Source organism: Astatotilapia calliptera, chromosome 17 (genome assembly GCF_964374335.1).
Source record: "Astatotilapia calliptera chromosome 17, fAstCal68.1, whole genome shotgun sequence".
NCBI lineage: Eukaryota > Metazoa > Chordata > Actinopteri > Cichliformes > Cichlidae > Astatotilapia > Astatotilapia calliptera.
Window position 1 is genome coordinate 16,011,203 of NC_137438.1, and position 18,847 is coordinate 16,030,049.

At 40.1% G+C, this 18,847-nt stretch overlaps 1 protein-coding gene across 3 annotated transcripts; it reads left to right on the forward strand.

Moving 5' to 3' along the window:
* The first annotated feature begins 709 nt into the window (after positions 1 to 709).
* On the forward strand, positions 710 to 12,495 carry serpinc1 (serpin peptidase inhibitor, clade C (antithrombin), member 1). 3 transcript variants are annotated; one of them, XM_080292148.1, is made up of 9 exons: positions 710 to 858; positions 1,235 to 1,305; positions 3,709 to 4,069; positions 7,344 to 7,559; positions 8,227 to 8,364; positions 9,235 to 9,453; positions 10,034 to 10,208; positions 10,801 to 10,865; positions 11,452 to 12,495. In XM_080292148.1, exons 3-9 carry the CDS (start codon positions 3,710 to 3,712, stop codon positions 11,626 to 11,628), a joined length of 1,350 nt encoding a protein of 449 aa, XP_080148274.1. In that variant the 5' UTR covers positions 710 to 858; positions 1,235 to 1,305; position 3,709; the 3' UTR covers positions 11,629 to 12,495. The 3 variants fall into 3 exon arrangements, with proteins under 3 accessions (XP_080148274.1, XP_026002202.1, XP_080148275.1); XM_080292149.1 differs by lacking the exon at positions 710 to 858 and adding an exon at positions 2,878 to 2,949 and having other exon boundaries at positions 1,240 to 1,305; XM_026146417.2 differs by lacking the exon at positions 710 to 858 and having other exon boundaries at positions 1,181 to 1,305.
* Positions 12,496 to 18,847: the final 6,352 nt, after the last annotated feature.

Below are 18,847 nucleotides of genomic sequence, written 5' to 3' on the forward strand. Positions count from 1 at the left end.
CCTCCAGTCACCACGGAGTATCCCCGTCTTTTTCCATGCAGTGAGGAGCATCGTTCTTTGGTTTGAAATTCCTGAAAGCAAACAAACCATTGACTGAGGCTACACTACTCTGGCCTGAGAGCTCTGTGGCATTGTTGTATTTTGAGTTTCACTTCATCTTGGGGCACCAGCTCCTTTTAATAAAGTTGTCTTTATGGTGCTGGATGTCCTTCCAAAACTTGTTGTATGCCCTCCCGGTTAGTTAGCTTCATTTGTAGGCTTCATTGTTTTTAACTTTAATTCTGAGCATTTTGTGGCTTATGGTACTTTGGAAAACTGTAAATAATGACTGAAAGGCAATAATGAATATAATTATTACTGCTTATTGTAGTAGTGGTGGTAAATTTAAAGGCTTGTGTATAGATTTCTAAGGCAGCCAGGCTGCTGATTTCTTTGCTAAGTTCAAATGAATCCAGGTATGAAAATATAACAGATTAATAACTGATTTTTCCATGAAATGTTTGTATGCATAATTTATGCGGACATTTGTGCCTATGAACTGTTCGTAAATGACACCCACAACAGGAAATGAGAGCCAATGTTTTTACAAGTAATCCTTGAAGCTCAGAGGACATCCCTAACATGGCCTTTTCATAGTACACAGCTCTGACCTTGAACACCGACTGTCCAACCACCTGCTGTTGAAATCCGTTTTCACATACAGACAGTCAGAAGTAATCGGGTTTGGGGCCATGGTTTAACTCACCAGGTTGAGCAGTTGGCCCATTTGCTGTCGAAGTGGCCCGGGTTTAAATCTGCCCTGTGTTGCCTTTTGTTGTGTTGTCCTCCTGCTCTCTCTCTCACAGCTTTCCTGTTAAGGTAAAGACTAAAAGAGTCCCAAAGTATTTGGAGAAGAAGGCTGTTTCAAAGAGATTGTGGAGTTTATCAGACAGGATGAACTGAGGTGACTCACCATGTCAAACCTGTTTTAATTCAAATGTAACATTTTCCAAGAATTGTTTCTTAAAATATTTCATAAAATCGAATATTTAAATATGTGATTTGTGATCATAAGAAGACATTTTGTTCCAGTAGTGGTAAAGAATTTGTTTTTCTAAGGATGTTTTGTTGTGGGATGACTGCTCCAGTCGTCATTGTGTGGGCGAATGCGTCTTTCTGTTGATGGCTGCAGATTGTTCTGACTAACAGTGGATCAATGTCTCAAAGGTTGATTTGTTGTTTGTGTGCTCTGCAGGACACTGACCTGAGTTCAGCTCAAACCGCACAAATCTGCCTGTGTGAACACTCACGGCTCTACCTGGTCAAGTAAGACCCAATCTTTAATTTTATTCTTTTTCTGCTATAACAGTGAAATATGCATATGGTAGACTAGAGTAGAATATCGTGTTTGTGATGCCACACAGCAAACATGCTTTAGTGAAGGAAATGTCTCATTTTAAAAATGTTGATGATCGATCGATGATAGGGAAAATGTTTCTGGTTGTTTTGAACTTTACACACTTGTGACTTTATGCTATCCTTGTATTCAGTATTTATGTTTAAAGAGTATATTGTATTTTTGTTGATCCTGGCTGCTGTTTTTAGCAAAGTTAATGCTCCACATGTTCCTGGTGTTTTGTGTTAGTTTATTGGCTTTGGGGTTATTTTAGTTCTCTCTTAGATTGCGTTTTGTCTCTGTGCTAGCAGTGTTTGAAAAGTTTGTCTAAAAGCTGACGGTGGATAGAAGATCCGGCTTTGTACAAATGAGCAGTTGAAGATGACAAAGATGGAAGGAACTCTTCTATTTGTCTTGTTGTTATTCTAATAGTGTATGTTCATTCTATAAAAGACATACAAAATAATAGATCAATGGAAAAGTTGATATATACATCCATATATGTACATACAGTACATCAAAAAACTATATTCCAATCACAGAGTCCAAAACTACAGTTCAATTAAATTTTGTTTATATAGCACCAAAGGTGAAGACCCTACAAGAATATAGAGGAAAAAAAAGAGAAAATCCCAACAATTAAATGAACCCATATAAACAACCCCTTGGTGACACTGGGAAGGAAAAACTCCCTTTTAACAGGAAGAAATCTCTGCCAGAACCAGGCTCAGAGAGGGGCAGCCATCTGCTGCGACCCATTGGGAGTGAGGGGAGGGAGACAGGACAAAGCCATGCTGTGGAAAAGAGCCAGAGATGAATAATAACTAATGACAAAAAGCAGAGTTGTGTATAAACACATAGTGAGTGAAGAAGAAACACTCCCCCAGCAACCTGACTATGGGAGGATTCAGGGTCACCTGATTGAGCCCTAACTATATGCTTTATCAAAAAAAGGAACATTTTAACTCAATCTTAAAAGTAGAGAGGCTGTCTGTCTCCTGAATCCAAACTGAGAGCTGGTTTTAGAGAAGAGAGGGCTAAAAGCTGAAGGCTCTGCCTCCCATTCTACTTTTATATCCCATAGGAACCACAAGTAACCCTGCAGTCTGAGAGTGAAATGCTCTATTGGGGTTATATGTAATATGAGGTCTTTTAGAAAAGATGGGAATGATTATTTAAGACCTTGTATGTGATGATAAGGATTTTAAATTTGATTCTGGATTTAACAGGGAGCCAACAAGAGAACCCAGTATGGGAGAAATATGCTCTCTCTTTCTAGTCCCTGTCAGGACTCTTGCTGCAACATCAACATGCATCAACCGAAGACTTTTCACAGAGTTTTTAGGACATCCTGACAATAATGACAAATGTCCAGCCTAGAAGGATTAAATGCACAAACTAATTTTTCAGCATCACTCTGAGACAGGATATTTCTAATTTTAAAGATGTTGTGCAAACTGAAGAAAGCAGTCCTACATATTTGTTTAATATGTGCATTGAAGGACATTTCCTGGTCAAAAACAACTCCAAGGTTCCTCAGAGTGTTACTGGAGGCCAAGATAATGCCATCCAAAGTAAGTATCTGGTTAGACACTGGTTAGACGTTTAGGGGTTTTGTCTTAATTTAGAAGCAGGAAATTAGAGTTCATCCAGGTTTTTATGTCTTTAGGATTTTCTTGCAATTAAACTAATTGGTGTGTGTTATCTGGGCTCATGGATAGATACAGTTGTTTGTCATCTGCATAGCAGTGAAAAATGCTATGCTATGCTATGCCTTTGATGTTACTGCCTAAGGGGAAGCATGTATAATGTAAACAGAACTGGTCCTAGCACTCAACCCTGTGGAACTCCATAATTAACCTTGGTGTGTGAATAAGACTCTCCATTTACATGAACAAATTGGAGTCTATTAGATAGATATGGTACAAACCACTGCAACGCAGCACCTGTAATACCTGCAGCATGCTCTAATCTCTGTGATAAAATATTATGGTCAACAGTATCAAACTCTGCACTGAGGTCTAGCAGGACAAGCACAGAGATGACCCCCACTGTCAGAGGCCATAAAAAGATCATCTGTAACCTTCCCGAACTGAAACTCTTCAAATAAAACATTCCTATGCGTATGATCAGTTAGCTGTTTTACACTCTTTCAAGAGAGTTATCTACTGTTGATTTCATTCTGACTTATGAAAAATGCACTCAATTGTATGTGGTAATAAATACAACTTGTGCTTGAAATTGGCAGACTTCCAATAAAATCTTAGAAAACTGAAGTCAAATGGACTGAGCTGCAATATTATAAGCTCACTTCTTGCTCGTCCTTTTTCCAGGATGAGGTTTGCCGATTGCCTGTTGGTTCTGGTGTTCCTGCCATTCCTCTCTGTTGCCATCGCTATAGACATCTGCTCTGCCAAACCCAAGGACCTCTCTCTGGAGCCATACTGTGTCTATCGCAGCCCTGAGTTCTCTGACGGACCATCGCTGGAGCCTGAGGCAGTCCCTAACTTCACCAATCCCCGAGTATGGGAACTGTCAAAGGCCAATGGACGCTTTGGTCTGTCACTGTACAAACAGCTGGCTCTTGGCAGGAGCCCCGAGTCTAACATCTTCATGTCCCCCATCAGCGTCTCCACCGCATTCGCCATGACCAAACTCGGAGCTTGCAATGAAACGCTGAAGCAGATCATGAAGGTGAAATGCTGCATCATTGTGATCCTTTAGTTGTAGATGAAGACAACCGCACCCCCAACCCAAAGCTTTTGTCAAAATTTTCCCAAGTGCTTTTTTAACAGACAAAGGGATTTTCAATATAGCATTTTGAATCATAAATCATTTCTGTTTGCACACAATATTAAAATAATTTCAGAAAAAAACAAAATTTACCAGTATTGGTAGGTCTTAACATCCAGCTTTATGTGAATTAAAATGATCAGCGTGCTAAAACAGAGCTTTTAAATAAAGCATTTCAAATAAATCATAAATCAAAACATAACTTTAATCTAAGAACACCATCTGCACAGTAGTGGGAGTGTTATGCTGTGGGAATGCTTCTCTCTGTTTTGAACTGGGAATCTCATTTAGATGGGGGCAATTATGAAGAAAGGATATATGAAGATTTTGACAGAAAACGTCAAAGAATCCATATCAAAACTGGGTCTCAGTCATTGCATTGCCTTCCAACGCAACAACAACAACCCAAACATACGTCGCTCCTGGTGAAGAACTGCAGGCTGCTATCCAGCAAAAAAAGATACACGTTTGACTTTTAGCATTGCAATATGATGATGATCATGATAACATCATGATAATGATGTTATTGTGTGCAAATAGAAACAATTTATGCTTTCTGAAGGAAACTAGTATGTTGGAAATGCTATCATCTGCTCTGTTAAAAGCACACTTGGGAAATACTTTTTTTTAAAATTACATTTTCGTAGGGTGACTAATAATTCTGTCTTCACCTGTTTTAGTTTTGAAAGTTAGTCTGTCCATTTTTACACAGGACTGAAGCAATATGTTTCACGCAGTCAAAACAGCAGAAATCTTTGCAGCAGACAGACTCACACATTCAGTGAGCCGCTATATTTGCCTGAATTCAGTTTTTGAATAGAAACTAAAATCTTACCAGTGATAGCAGTGTCTGTTTGGAGTGGTTCAGGTGGGTTGTCTATCAATCGGAACGTCGGTGAATCAGTCCTTTATTCTACAGTCCACGTGTTGAAGTGTCCTTGGGCAAGATACCCCTCAGTTCCCCTATTCATTGGAGTGTGTCTCTGAATTTTAGATAAAAGTGCTTAAGTATAGATAAAAGCACTGCATGAATGTGTGTATGTGATTGAGTGAATGAGACTTGTATTAGAATATCCTTTGAGGGGTCACAATTGAGTAGAAAGGAGCAATATAAGTACCAGTCCATTTACCACTGGCACCACATACCCATGGCATTATGGGACAGTCTGCTTCAGATCATGAGCTGTTTCTCTCCTTCTTTATAATGTTTTCTTTCCATCATTCTGGTACCAGTTCATCCTGGTTTCTTCTGTCTGCCTTTATGGGAGAGGACCGTAGAAAGGACCGTCCTCAATCGCTCTCTTAAGCACGTGACTGTTTATTTGGCAACCTGTAGAGCTTTTGCTATCTTTCGGATATCTTTCAGACCACATATCGAAAGTTTCAATTTAAAACTATGAAATGGAAGTTTAGCACTTGGTATCAACTCCAGGTTTTACAATCTGCCTAGTTTTGTCATGCAATACCAGGGGAAGAGGTCTTGCTGGGCCATGAAAATGCTTTTCATTAAACTGTCCAATAACTTTTGAGCCTGTAAAAATTCAGGGAGTATGCATGAAAATGGTTGTAATTCACAAACAGTTAATTCACAGTTAATTGACCTACTTGAATTAAAGCTGAAAGCCTGCACTACAATCGTATCTTGATTGTTTATTTAAAAGGGTTGTACATGGCCTGGTAGACGAAGCACCTCACGCAAGAGATGCATCCTAGTCAGATACCCAAACTACCTCACCTAGCTCCTTTTAATGTGGGAGAATAGCAGCTGTACTCGGAGTCCCTCCAAACTTTCTGAACTATAAGAGAAAGGCCAGCCAATCTTCAGAGAAAACTAATTTTGGCAGTTTGTATCCATGATCTCATTCTTTCAGTCACTATCCAGAGCTCATTACCATAGATGAGGATGGGGACGTAAATCGCTTTTACTCTCACACACCACAACATACCTGTACAGCTTCAGCATCAGTGCAGAAGCAGCCACAAACCATCCCCAATCTCCCCTCTCCACTCACTTTTGAACAAGACCCGAAAGATACTTGCTTAGATACTTGAGGTGGCAATTTGTTCCTGATCTGGAGTGAGAGTTTCACCCTTTTCCAGCTGAGAATCGTGCCCTAAGACATGGGAGGTGTTATATATCTACGTCAATCCTGAAAGCCAGAGACTATATTCTGAGACCGCCAAAGCCTTTCACCATTTGGTAATACTTAGAAGTTCTGTCCATAAAAAAATGAACAGAAGTTGTGACAAAGACAAAGCTGGAAAAAGTTCAACACTCATCAGGAACAAGACCATCTTACTGACAGCAATGAGGACTTTCTGTGGCACCTCCCACAGGATCCCATGAGACACAGTCGAAGGTCTCCTCCGACTCCACAAAGCACATGAAAATGGGTTTTTCATGCATTTTCGAATATTCTTAAAAGGATAACAAGCTGCTCCAGCATCTCAAGACTGTGAGAAAAACTTTCAGTTAAGTTAGTAAATTTTATTTATATAGCTCAACCACACCAGGGACCTGCAACTGTGACTTCATCCCCAGTAATCACACTCATCCTCAGCCTCTGCTTATCCTAGGGCTTCTGATGCTCCCAGTGCACACTCACATACATTCATGCAATTACCTTTTTCTATACCTAAGCACTTTTAACCCAACATTCACACACTTACACTCTGATGGATGCACTGGGGGCCACTCGAGGTTCAGTGTCATGCCCAAGGATATTTAGCCATGCAGGCTGGAGGAGCCAGGGATCAAATCCCTTTCTTGTTAGTAGATAACTAACAAGAAACGGGGCGATCGTGGCTCAAGAGTTGGGTGTTTGTCTTGTAATCGCAAGGTTGCTGGTTCGAGCCCCGGCTCGGACAGTCTCGGTCGTTGTGTCCTTGGGCAAGACACTTCACCTACCGCCTACTGGTGGTGGCCAGAGGGGCCGATGGCGCGATATGGCAGCCTCGCCTCTGTCAGTCTGCCCCAGGGCAGCTGTGGCTACAACTGTAGCTTGCCTTCACCAGTGTGTGAATGTGAGAGTGAATGAATAGTGGTATTGTTAAGCGCTTTGAGGGGTCCTGAAAAGCGCTATATAAATGCAATCCATTATTATAACTCCCTCTACCCCCAGAGCCACAGCTATCCCAATTTTGTAGCTCAAAATAAACTTTTGATTTTCTGCAGGTATTTGAGTTTGATACCATCAAAGAAAAGACATCGGATCAGGTCCATTTCTTCTTTGCCAAACTCAACTGCCGTCTGTACAGAAAGAAGGATGAAACCACTGAACTAATATCTGCCAACCGACTGTTTGGAGACAAATCATTAACCTTCAACGAGACATACCAGAACATTAGCGAGACAGTGTACGGAGCCAAACTGCTGCCTCTCAACTTCAAGGTAAAAAGGAAAAGAACTCAATTTGAGACAACTTTGAACTCTGGAGCCTAGAATTTATGATGCTGCCAAATATGAATAATAATAATAGTCAAAGAATCGACATCCTACAATAGCCCAGAGTAGAGTGGTTGGTCGTTATGGCCTTTGTCTTTTCTTCAGGTTTATTTTTGAGAGGTCAAACGCTTTGAGGTTTGACTTCAACCACACCGACTTACGACAGCTGTCGAGTTTCCAGAAAGCCAGTCGCACAAATACAAACAGTTTATACTGATGAGATGATTAAATGAACCAGCAAGCCTGGAAGCCTGGATCCCCCAGTGTAGCAAATGTATTCACACTGTAAGCTTATAAAGATAGTGGGTGGACCTTTATATTGTATCAATATATAGTATATATGTGAACTATTTAGTTTGAACATCTGGATACTTTAAAATTCAGGAAAGTCAGGCTTAGAAAAAAACTTTGTACTGATTAGGATTGGGAGTGGTGTGAAACAGAAACTGCCTCGCTCAGTTTAAGGTATACTGCACCTTTAAATAGTTAACATTAAAATCCCATTTTCCTTAAATCTCTAGGGAGGCTGAGATTGCAAATTTAGCATTATTCACAAAAGGGCATTGATCTGTCTTACACCAGTTATACTGATAACCTTGTGTCTGTGGTGTAGGAGAACCCAGAGAACGCCCGGGTCACCATCAATAACTGGATTTCCAACAAGACAGAGAACCGAATACAGGACACGCTGCCAGCTGGGTCCCTGGATCCCACCACAGTCCTGGTGCTTGTGAACACCATCTACTTTAAGGTACTTGAATACCAAATACTGCAGCTCAAACTAAATTATTTTTGTCTGCATGCTCCATACATCATTATTGCAGGGTTTGTACCTGTAAAGTGCCTTGAGGCAGCTGTCATTGTGATTTGGTGCTATACGAATGCTGCAATTTGATCAAAATGTAAAAAGTTCTTCCTTGTTTTTACACTAATATCCTTATAGAAAGTAACCAGAAGGGAATATTTATATGTTAGTCAGGACCATCATCTCAAAACATGGAATTCTAATGGAAATATCGCTGCATTTCCTAAAATCCATATTACATTTTTTTCTCACTCTAAAACACCTCACCCATTGAAACTTTGTATTTTAAGATTAAGATCTGAGATTGAAATAAGGTTTTTAAAGATGTAAAATAACAGGAATTTAATCTCTGGGTAACACATTGGTGCAGTGCTTGGATTAGTGGTTGATGAGCGCGTTATAGCTTCCACTTTCTTGAGTCTGCTTATGTCTCAGTGAGTAAATTTCATGTAGTGAGGATAAGGCACGCTCCAGTTCAGTCTATGAACCAGCTTTTTCTTTTTGGACATGTACTTTATTTGATTTAGTGAAATTACGAAGCCTTTTAAGTGGTTTTTGAACCCTCCTAATGTTTTCAGTACAGCCACATACATTTTCAGCTACAGGCACAGAACGGTAAATGGTTGGGGGTGATGGTATGGAGGGAAACACACAGCATAATTGCTTTCTCTAAAGTCTCAGTATCAGTATCAAGGGATATGCATTCATTAAACATGGGTCAGGGGTCAGGTGGGAACGTCAGAATTGTCAGACTTGGAGTGAGCCAACAGGGAGCTTGTATAATATAAGAAAGTGAGCACACTTTCTGCCTTTTAGGGTCAGTGGAAGCACAAGTTTGATAAAGACCAGGTGTTCAACACAGACTTTCATGTCAGTGAGAGTCGCACCTGCTCCGTCAACATGATGTACCAGCAGACCAAGTTCAGGTACAAGTATTTCCCTGATGATCATGTGCAGCTGCTGGAGATGCCATATCGTGGAGACGACATCACCATGGTGATCATCCTGCCAAGCAGAGACACCACACTCAGTCAGGTAACCCGTCTGTGTTTTCAGCTCATCTTGTCTACTGTTTATAATTATGTTTCAGTTATAAACGACTTAGAAAAATACAACCATAACATTTTCTGTCCCTTTCACACAACATGGAAAAGAGCAGTTTCAAAATGATAAGATAATTATAATTGCTATCAGACCTACACTGATGCTGCTTATTATTGTTTTTAACAAAACTTTTGGGCTCTTTTGCCTTCATTGAATAGTACAGTGAAGACACATAGGAAAGCAGGGAGAAAGCAAATGGGGAAAGACACACAATTAGTGGCCTCAGGTCAGAATTGAACTAGGGCCCCTGCTACTCCTACTAGTTATTTCACACTTAAAGTGGCCATAATACTAATTAAAAAGGAATCATTATTACATTAAGCAGAAATTCAGAATGTAAGTAACAAATAAAAACTTTTGGTCTTTTGTCCTGCTACTTTTTCTTTATTTTTGAGCTACAGAAAAAATGCCTTTTTAAAGATATGTAGTAATTTAAGAGTCAAATGTTGACTGGTGCATATTTCATTGCTGTTGTACTTCACCTCTGTGCTATGTGTACTTGTTTGTTGAGGTGGAGGAGAGTCTGGACCTGGCAAAACTGAACAGTTGGTTGGATCAGATGAAGGAAACAACTGTCTCTGTTGAGGTCCCTCGCTTTAAAGTGGAGCACAGCTTCAGCTTGAAGGAGAAGCTTAAGGAAATGGGATTGACTGACCTGTTCAGCTCTGACAAGGCCAGCCTGCCAGGTACTTAAACCTGAACTTTGGATCTCAGTCCAAAGTCCACATCAACTGAATTAAAAGTGAATTTGAGTATTATTTTTGATTATACCATTACATAATCAAATATAATTGTTATACATGTTATTCAATTATATTTGGTCAATCTGGTCAAACATGATACATTTGGTCCAAACATTTAACAGTCTGAACATGTTTGGAATTTGGGGAAACCTGCAGTCAGCGGAGACTCAAGAAGTCACTTGGATGAGTGACGAAACATTGAAAACGCTACGTCCAGATGAACACAATCAACTTTGGGGGATTTACTTACCTGGATGATTGAGCATGCATCAAGACGAAAGGAAGACTCTCTCCAAAGACCAAATTATATTATTTACTGAAGATTCATGTCATTTAAATCAGGTTTTGATGCAAACATAAATGGAGGAGACCCTGCAGCATGGTGTGTTTTCATGGCTTCTATTAAGTGGTCTGCGTTTTTATTCTGAATATAGAAGGGAAGCAGAAAAAGTCAACTTGACCTGTTGTTGGTTTTGATTATGGCAGTTATAAATGAACAGTTAAGAAAAACCACAAAATTCCTTCTGTGTTTCAGGGATGCTGGAGGATAGCAACTTTGGGCTCTACATCTCAGATGCCTTCCATAAAGCTTTCCTGGAGGTCAGTCAAATACTATCTACATCACTTAGAGCATGTTTTACATTATACAAGTCCTTTTTTCCAAGTGTGGGTCGGGACCATTGACTGTATTCGAATGATCAGCGTAGCTTCCAGGTCTGAGAAGCAAAGCCAATGCAGAAGTATAAAAAGAAATTGTTTTCCTATGAGCTTGCAGGTTTTCTTGGTTATTTCAGTCCTGAGATGGTAAAAAACATGACAAACTGGTGGGTGATGGCTACATACATTTCTACATACTATGATCAGGACTAAGGGGTGAGGGGTGCTTCTGTAATGAAAGACCACATTTGAGTGGTAGTGTTTCCATTTTAAATGTTTTTTTTATTTTATTTTTTTTAACGATTTGTCTTGAATTTCCAGACCTTTTTTGGAAAAAATGCTTTTGCCTTAAATGTTATTTTGGGCCTTTTTTTGTATATCATTTCGTTTGGTATTAAAACATAAACATCTAAATCCATATTGGTATCCTGACAGTTGATATAAATTCAGAGAGATGCATTTATACAAGTACATCTCTCAGACACAGGTTTTAATTTGAGTTAATAAGCAACTGTGTGTGCTGTTGCAGGTGAATGAGGAGGGCAGTGAGGCGGCAGCAGCCACCGCTGTGGTGGCCGTTGGACGCTCCTTCAATCCGTACAGGGAGGTTTTTACAGCCGACCGGCCGTTTCTGCTGCTCATCAGAGAGTCCATCATCAACACACTGCTATTCACCGGCCGTGTGGCTGATCCCTGCAACCAATAAAACCCTACACATGAAGCGATCACTGCTTTGTTAAAAGCCGCAAATCGTAAAAATATAGTAATAAATATTTCAAAATGTAAATATACTGCATAACAATTCGGCACTGTGCTGTATGATGTGGAGCTAATGCAAACTTCATTTTACAACATTATACACTACACACTCAAGAGTGGGGTTTTTGATTTTTAGCCAAAGTTTTAGACGTTTGTTCTGTACTTCAACTTCATTTCATTTAATTCCATCCATCCATCTGCGGTGGCAGCAGCCTAAGCAGAGAAGCACAGTCCTCCCTCTCATCAGCCACTTCCTCCAGCTTGTCCGGGGGAACACCAAGGCGTTCCCAGGCCAGCCCGCTGGTGTATGGTGCCTTGGTGCTTCTCCCTCATTTCCCAACAACACGTCACAGCAGTTAGATTTATCCAAGCTTGGGACCGGCGCCGGGAATCCACTAGCTGATCACCCCTGACGATGGGTTCATGTCTCCTCTTCCCGGTCTCAAATCAGCGATCAGGGTGACTTAGAAAAGATGCAGCTTTCAAAAGTGTTTCCACAGTAAATGATTTAAGTAAATAAATGCAAAACAAATGAAATAACAGTGTTGTTGAATATCTCTGCCTTGAGATACTCACCGTGGCTTCAGATGAAAAAGAACTGAACATGAAAAGAGACCACATGAAGGACAAGAAGCATCTGCCCTGTCAGCCCGAACTCAGCTTACTGAAAACCATCCAGATTCTCCACAAGGACTGGAAAAAAAAAACCCCATCCACACCTGACAGAGTGCCAAGAAACGAGAGGATTTACATCCAATAACTTAAAATATTAAAGAGCAGAAAATCTTAACGCATTAAAATACTTTAATTCTGAGCGTTTTGCTGCAATAACAACAAACTTTTTTTTATTTTTATACATTTTTTTTATTTTTAGTAGTAGTAGGAGTAGTTGCAGTATTCAGTTTGAGGCACTTCTAAACATGTTCATGGAAAACAGGTGAGCGAGTAGTGCTGAATTCCAGATGTGTGTGTCACGTTCACACGCGCACGTTTGTGAATGCTGCTGGAGACAGAGGCGAGTCGGTGGCATTTGTCACTTAAAGTGCTTTATTTCCTTTGAAGGAGATGCAACCTGTGAGTGATCTAGTGGTCATAGTGAAAGTAAGCATCTTCACATTTATCTAAACTAACTGACCTTTGGCCTCACATCCCCCCACCCTCCCACACCCTCCACCAACATGATTTAGCAATAGACATGCAACATAAAAGATGTTCACATAAAACCTTTCAGGTTCATCTACTACAGAACTTAAGTACTTCCTCTTCAAGAAAAAAAAAGGACAGTATTAAAAGTTAATTTACTATCTAAAATTTGTTTACTTTGACTTATTTTCTGCATTGATATATTAGGATATACTCTGAGGAATCAACATTAAAGAGTTATTACGTGAATATAGTTAAATGATCAGATTCATGGTTAGGCATGTTGTTGTCAATGTTACTGGATATTCATGTGCTAAACACTGGATTTATCCAGGTAGGAAAAAGAAAATTTAGACTGCACCTATTACAAGAGAATTAAACTTTAGCATTCTGAATAAAGCAAATGAGCTGGAACCTTGACTGACTCAAAGACGTGAGGATCATGAGGAGGTTCTGCTGTTTTTCACAGTTTGAGGATGAAAGCGGATCAGGACATGAGAAATCACTGAGGAGGAAAAGTCTGATTTGGGCCGTCTGTGTTTAAAGCAAACGTAGCTGAAGTAACGGTGAACACTGCGATGAGCCTTAACATTTACTCATGTCTGACTCATTACTGCGTCGCTCGTGTTGTTGAGCATAATGACAGACTGTTTGTGACTCCAAGGGATTGGGCAAACAGCAGATACAGGCCAGTTTACTTCAAAAACTAACGAGTGAACAACATTTAAGAATGCTAGGCGAGGCCATTTCACCGAGGTTGGTTCAGTTGAGCACCTTCCCTCTTACAGTTCAGTGTTCGCTACACTTCACAACCCATTTTGGGTGAATTGAGACACATTTGCTTGCTTTACCAAGTGTTTCTTAATATTTTTGCGTATAACTATACAAGTCTGATGTACAACAGAATGATAATTTGAATATAGACTGAAATCTGTCGCATCTATTTCCACTGGACAGATTCATGAAGATTGGCTTGTTGTTGGTGCCTTATAGGCAAACTGTTTGAGCAGAGAAAGACTTGGTTGAGCGATTCTCTTATGATCAAGTTTGAAATGCAGTTGTTTCTGAATGCAGCTCTAAGCCAACTTTTCCTGCTGTAGATTTCTCAAGTAGGACCACACTGAACCAGAAGGGAGCAGCTTGTTACCAGCAATAACTTGAAATGATGTATTGCTCAGTGAAAACATGAAGTCTTCCCTGCTTTCCTTCAACTCAGGGCAAAGAGGAGGAAGCAGAAACAGAACGTGAAACACAAAAAAGAAGGCCAATCTGTTTGTTCCTGGATCTACGGTGGTTGGAAACCCCAAGTTAATGTCTTAATGCTGGAACAGGTCAACATGTGCAACTTGAATCTTTTGTTCTTTGTCAGAAATGTCTCTTTGAAGTACTTCTCATGATCACTGCTCTAAAAAAATTTCTATACACTGGATAATTCCTGATAAATGTAAAACACAAAGTGAACCAAAATGAACCGGACTTCTTATGAAACACATGAAGAAACGCTCAGGTCTTAAATCGTCTACATGATGTCGGTAATTGAATCAATAGAGGGGCTGAATCCTGACCTGTGCAGAAAATATTATTGAAGGTGAAAAAGTGTTTCGGGCTACGCTTTCTGGTACTGGACTTTATATATGATAAAACAAGTATATGCATCTGGGATTTTACGAAAATGGTGGCACACCCATTTCTTTTAGTTTTTTTTTTCTTTTGGGTGGGGTTTCTCAGAAATAAAAGGCATTTTTGTTGGTCAATGGCCAGAAACAGCAATACAATGCTGAAACAGTCTATCCTATGTCTAGTTGTTACCCTGAAAAGGCCCACTCTGCAGCAGGAAAGCCCTGTACCTGTGGATTTGTAATTCACGTTTAAACACAAGAAGAAATAGCAGGTAATTGCCAACGTCTTCTTTTTAGCCTTATATCAACAAAACTAAAGAGTTCCACACTTAAAAGTCCTCAACTGCTATAATACCTACTGAGTATGGATTACTGTTGGGTCTACCTCACAATATAAAGCGCCTTGAGGAGACTGTTGTTGCGATTCGGTGCTGTATAAACTGAATTGAAATTGAGACGAACATTATTTTGCTAACATAACATGTTAAGACTACAATAAAATGGATACATTTGACCTGAAAAAATGATGCAGGAAATAACACGAATACACAAATGTACTGTAAAGTCACGTGTTGGCTGCTGCTAGATGCGGGTTCAGGCAAATGACTTGAGCTGCTCTTTGTCATGTCACATACCTCCCAGCACGTTGCACTGTTTAATCTGTATAATCACGGCAGGTTTTAAAAAGTTTTTAATCAGCTCCTGATTTGAATGTGATGGAGCCATGTTGAAATACTAAATACCTTCCAAAAGTAATGTCCATTTAGGGGAATTTGTTCAAAGAATTTGATTATTAATTAGCAGCTAAAATCATTTGATTGTCACTTTATGGAACATGAAACATTCTATAAATGTGCTTTTCCCCGTTATTCTGTAGGGTACAATACACAGCACCTTGGGGTGACTGTTGAATGGAACTTAATTGAATAATGTTTGCTTAATTTTATGCAATATTTCCTGCACGAGTCATTGTATTCAGCCCCTTTTGGTTGCTTCTAAAAGTCGCGATTTCTCTCAAAACACCTGCTCAAAGTCACGTTCCAGCCCAACACAGCAGACAAAACTTAAACATCTGTTAGAGGCAAGATCACCACATACTTAAACACCGACCCAGACTGTGGGAGACATCCACACAGTCTGTGGAAAGAGGTCTTGAGGTCACCATGCTCATTTCTGTTTCATATTTCCCAGTCTTGGTTTTGCCGACCTCTACGGCGACTCATGAGGATGCCTTCCCTGCTGCTTTTTTTTTGTTTACAGGTAAGTTTTATTTCTGCAGCGTGCATACTGCACTGAGGTTTAGCTGTTAGCATACTGCTACGTGGGAAAGGTAAACATCCAATTCTTTGAATAAAAGAAAAGAGTTTGTATACCTGATATCCTGGTTAGCCTGAAGTGTGAGCCTAGCGGCAGTGGCTGCAGTGGCATCTGGGACAAAATCTCCAATCACTCGATTGAGGACAGAGCCGCTGGCTTCACTTGCATAAAAAAATTGACCATCCACTGAGAATCTGTTTCACAGCTCTGTAGAAGAAAACAGTAACAGTCCATCTGTGTGCTACCTGCCTACTCCTAGCTTGTTTACATTAATCATATTTAAAAAACAAAACAAAAACATCTTAGTAGTTTAAATACATTTGTCTTATAATGTGTGTAGATTTGTTATTGTTCTCTTGTTACAAAAACTTTGTGACCTTCTCGTTCTCCCTCATTGATAAGAGGTTTAGTTGTTTTGGCGTTTTGAGGGGCCCACGCGGCCACGCCATCTTTCCTTTGGTTGCCAGATAGTCCGACCTGCTCCCGCCCGCCAACAGGTCAACTCTGATCACAGGAGGCTTCTGAAGTTCAGCTCCATGGCCTGGCCACTACATCCATCTGGTCTATCAGGGTTTGGCTTGTCAATATCCAATCAACGTTCATCCAGATCAGAACCATCTATTGTCAGTGACGCATTACCTCTACTGCACTCCGTACACAAAAACGAAGCCAAGGTCGGGTAACGTGTGTTCTGTTTATACATTCAAATGTATATATTTTGTGGTCTACCTTTTTAGGTGAAGACTCCATTTCTGAATGTTTAGACATTTATCCTCAACAGTGTCTGAAATGTCACAGTTTCATGTCTGTGACATCAGGAGTGAAGGTGAGGTCATCTGTGGCAGTGCTGTGGTGCTCAACAAGTTACAGAAGGATTTTTGAACTCTCACAAAACTAATATTTTTAATAGGTTAAATAAGGCAAGCATATTAATGTATTATTTTATGATCTTTACTATCCGGTAAAAAACAAACAAACTTCAGGACATGTTGAGGAGGTAATTTAGCCATTTGAATCAGCTGTGTTGGATCAAGGACACATCTAAAACCTGCAGGACACCGGCCCTCGAGGCCTGGAGTTTCCCACCCCTGTTCTAAGGCGAGGTATTCCCAAAGGAGACCCGAAGAGATCATTTCCCTTTTCCTGACACTTTATGGTGAGTTTTTTTTTTTTATAATAATGCATGTTTTTAGCTATGTCAGTGGGGTCTGGCCCCCTTATATATAAGGCTTTCTCCCCATTTATATTGTTTTTTAATCTACGAGTCATGTTTGTAGTTTTTTGTTGCACTACAGCTGTTGGAGCCATGTTGTCTCATCTCTCTGTACACTGTGTTTACAGTAGCGATGGCAATAAATTTTGATTAGACTTCGGTGTGCTGACTATAATTGGAGTCACTTCAGCAGACCTTTCTACTGTGTCGGTGTCTTGAATGCCTGTGCTTCACCTGTTCTTCACTCTTAGTTTCAGTCTGATTTTTTTCCCTCAGGCTTGTTGGTAAGTGCAGTAGATTAAATGCGTCACTAACTGTCACACAAGATACTGATCGGGTCTTCCCAATATCTTGTTCTCCTCAAACAACAAGCTGTCTTCCATCACACCCGTTGTCAGAGCAAGAAAGTGTCCAAGAAAACTGAAGAAAAACAATAAATACATGTTTGTTTATAAAAATATCTGAGAAAAGTGACTGAGATCTCTGTGGGAGTGGAGCAGAGCGCTTCCTGGTGGTGCTGTGCTGCAGCTGTATTGCGTAGTGATGAGAGGTAATTGAGCTGTGTAGCTTATCTGAGGCTGGACCATGTCCAGTTTTCCTGCTGTGAGTTTGTTGGTGGTCAAGTGTGATCTAAAACCTGCTGTAGAAGCTGAGTTCAACTGCCACAGTAAAAACACTATTGTAAGGAAGTTCTATTCAATTCATGCGCCAAATTCATTAACCCAGTGTGACTGGAGTCCCCACAGACCTTTTTCCATCCATTTTGCCTGCATGAAGCGTGAGAATGCCTCTCAATATTTGTTCTACGACACATCCCGTGTACATCCAGAGAAGCGGAAGGCTGATGGAGCCGTCCGCATTCGATTCTCAGGGCCATACTTGTGCATACATACATACAAACTTGTGACTTTATCACAGGGTCACATGAAAGCATGTAATAGTTTTCATGTGACACAAATAAGTCACATGACCTATGTTGCATTCGAAGGCAATGGGATATACTACTGCATCTCCAAAACTTACAGTGAAAAAGTGATTATTTTGGCAATTTCATTCACAATGGTGATTTTCATATATTCTATATTAATTACACACAAAGTCAATATTTTCAAGCATTTTTGGAGTTTGCTTATAGCTCAAGAAAATTAGAAATGGAGTATTTCAAACTGTCCGAGATACTGCACTGAGGTCTTTATCATTTTAGAAAATTTCTATTCAAACCACAGTATCTGTCTCAGTACACAATCACAGTCATGGGGAAGACTGCTGACCTGACGGCTCTCCACATGACGATCATTAATATCCACCACAAGGAGGGTAAGCCACAGATGGTCACTGCTGAAAAGGCCGGCTGAGTGGAGAGTTTTTATATGTCAAAGGATAAACTTCCAGGAAGACGGCTGCATTAACAGAGTTCATGTTTCTATCTAGCGATGCCGGTGCAAATTTCCTTTGCCAACAGGACTGACCTGACTACAGCTCCACCACTACTACCACATGGTTGCCAACAACGCTATTACTCTACTTAATTGTCAAGCCACATCACATGACCTAAACCCCACAGAGACTCTATGGAGTATTTTCGAGGAAGATGTGAAAACCTGATCCAAAAATCCACACGAAGTTGGCAGAGCAGCTTCAATAGGATCTTAGCAGAGCCACACTTTTTCTCCATATTCTATTTTTGTGAGATGCACTAATAGTTAAAAACTTTGTATACAGCAGTTCAAAACCCCAAAATACTCCCCAAAGAAAAATTTAGTTCACAGTGACGAAGGCAAATCTTCTCTCTTTTAAAATGCAGGTATTTGGGTTTTTGACTATTCTCGATCAAAAATAATAACATTAAACATTTGCAGATTTTTATCGGCCAA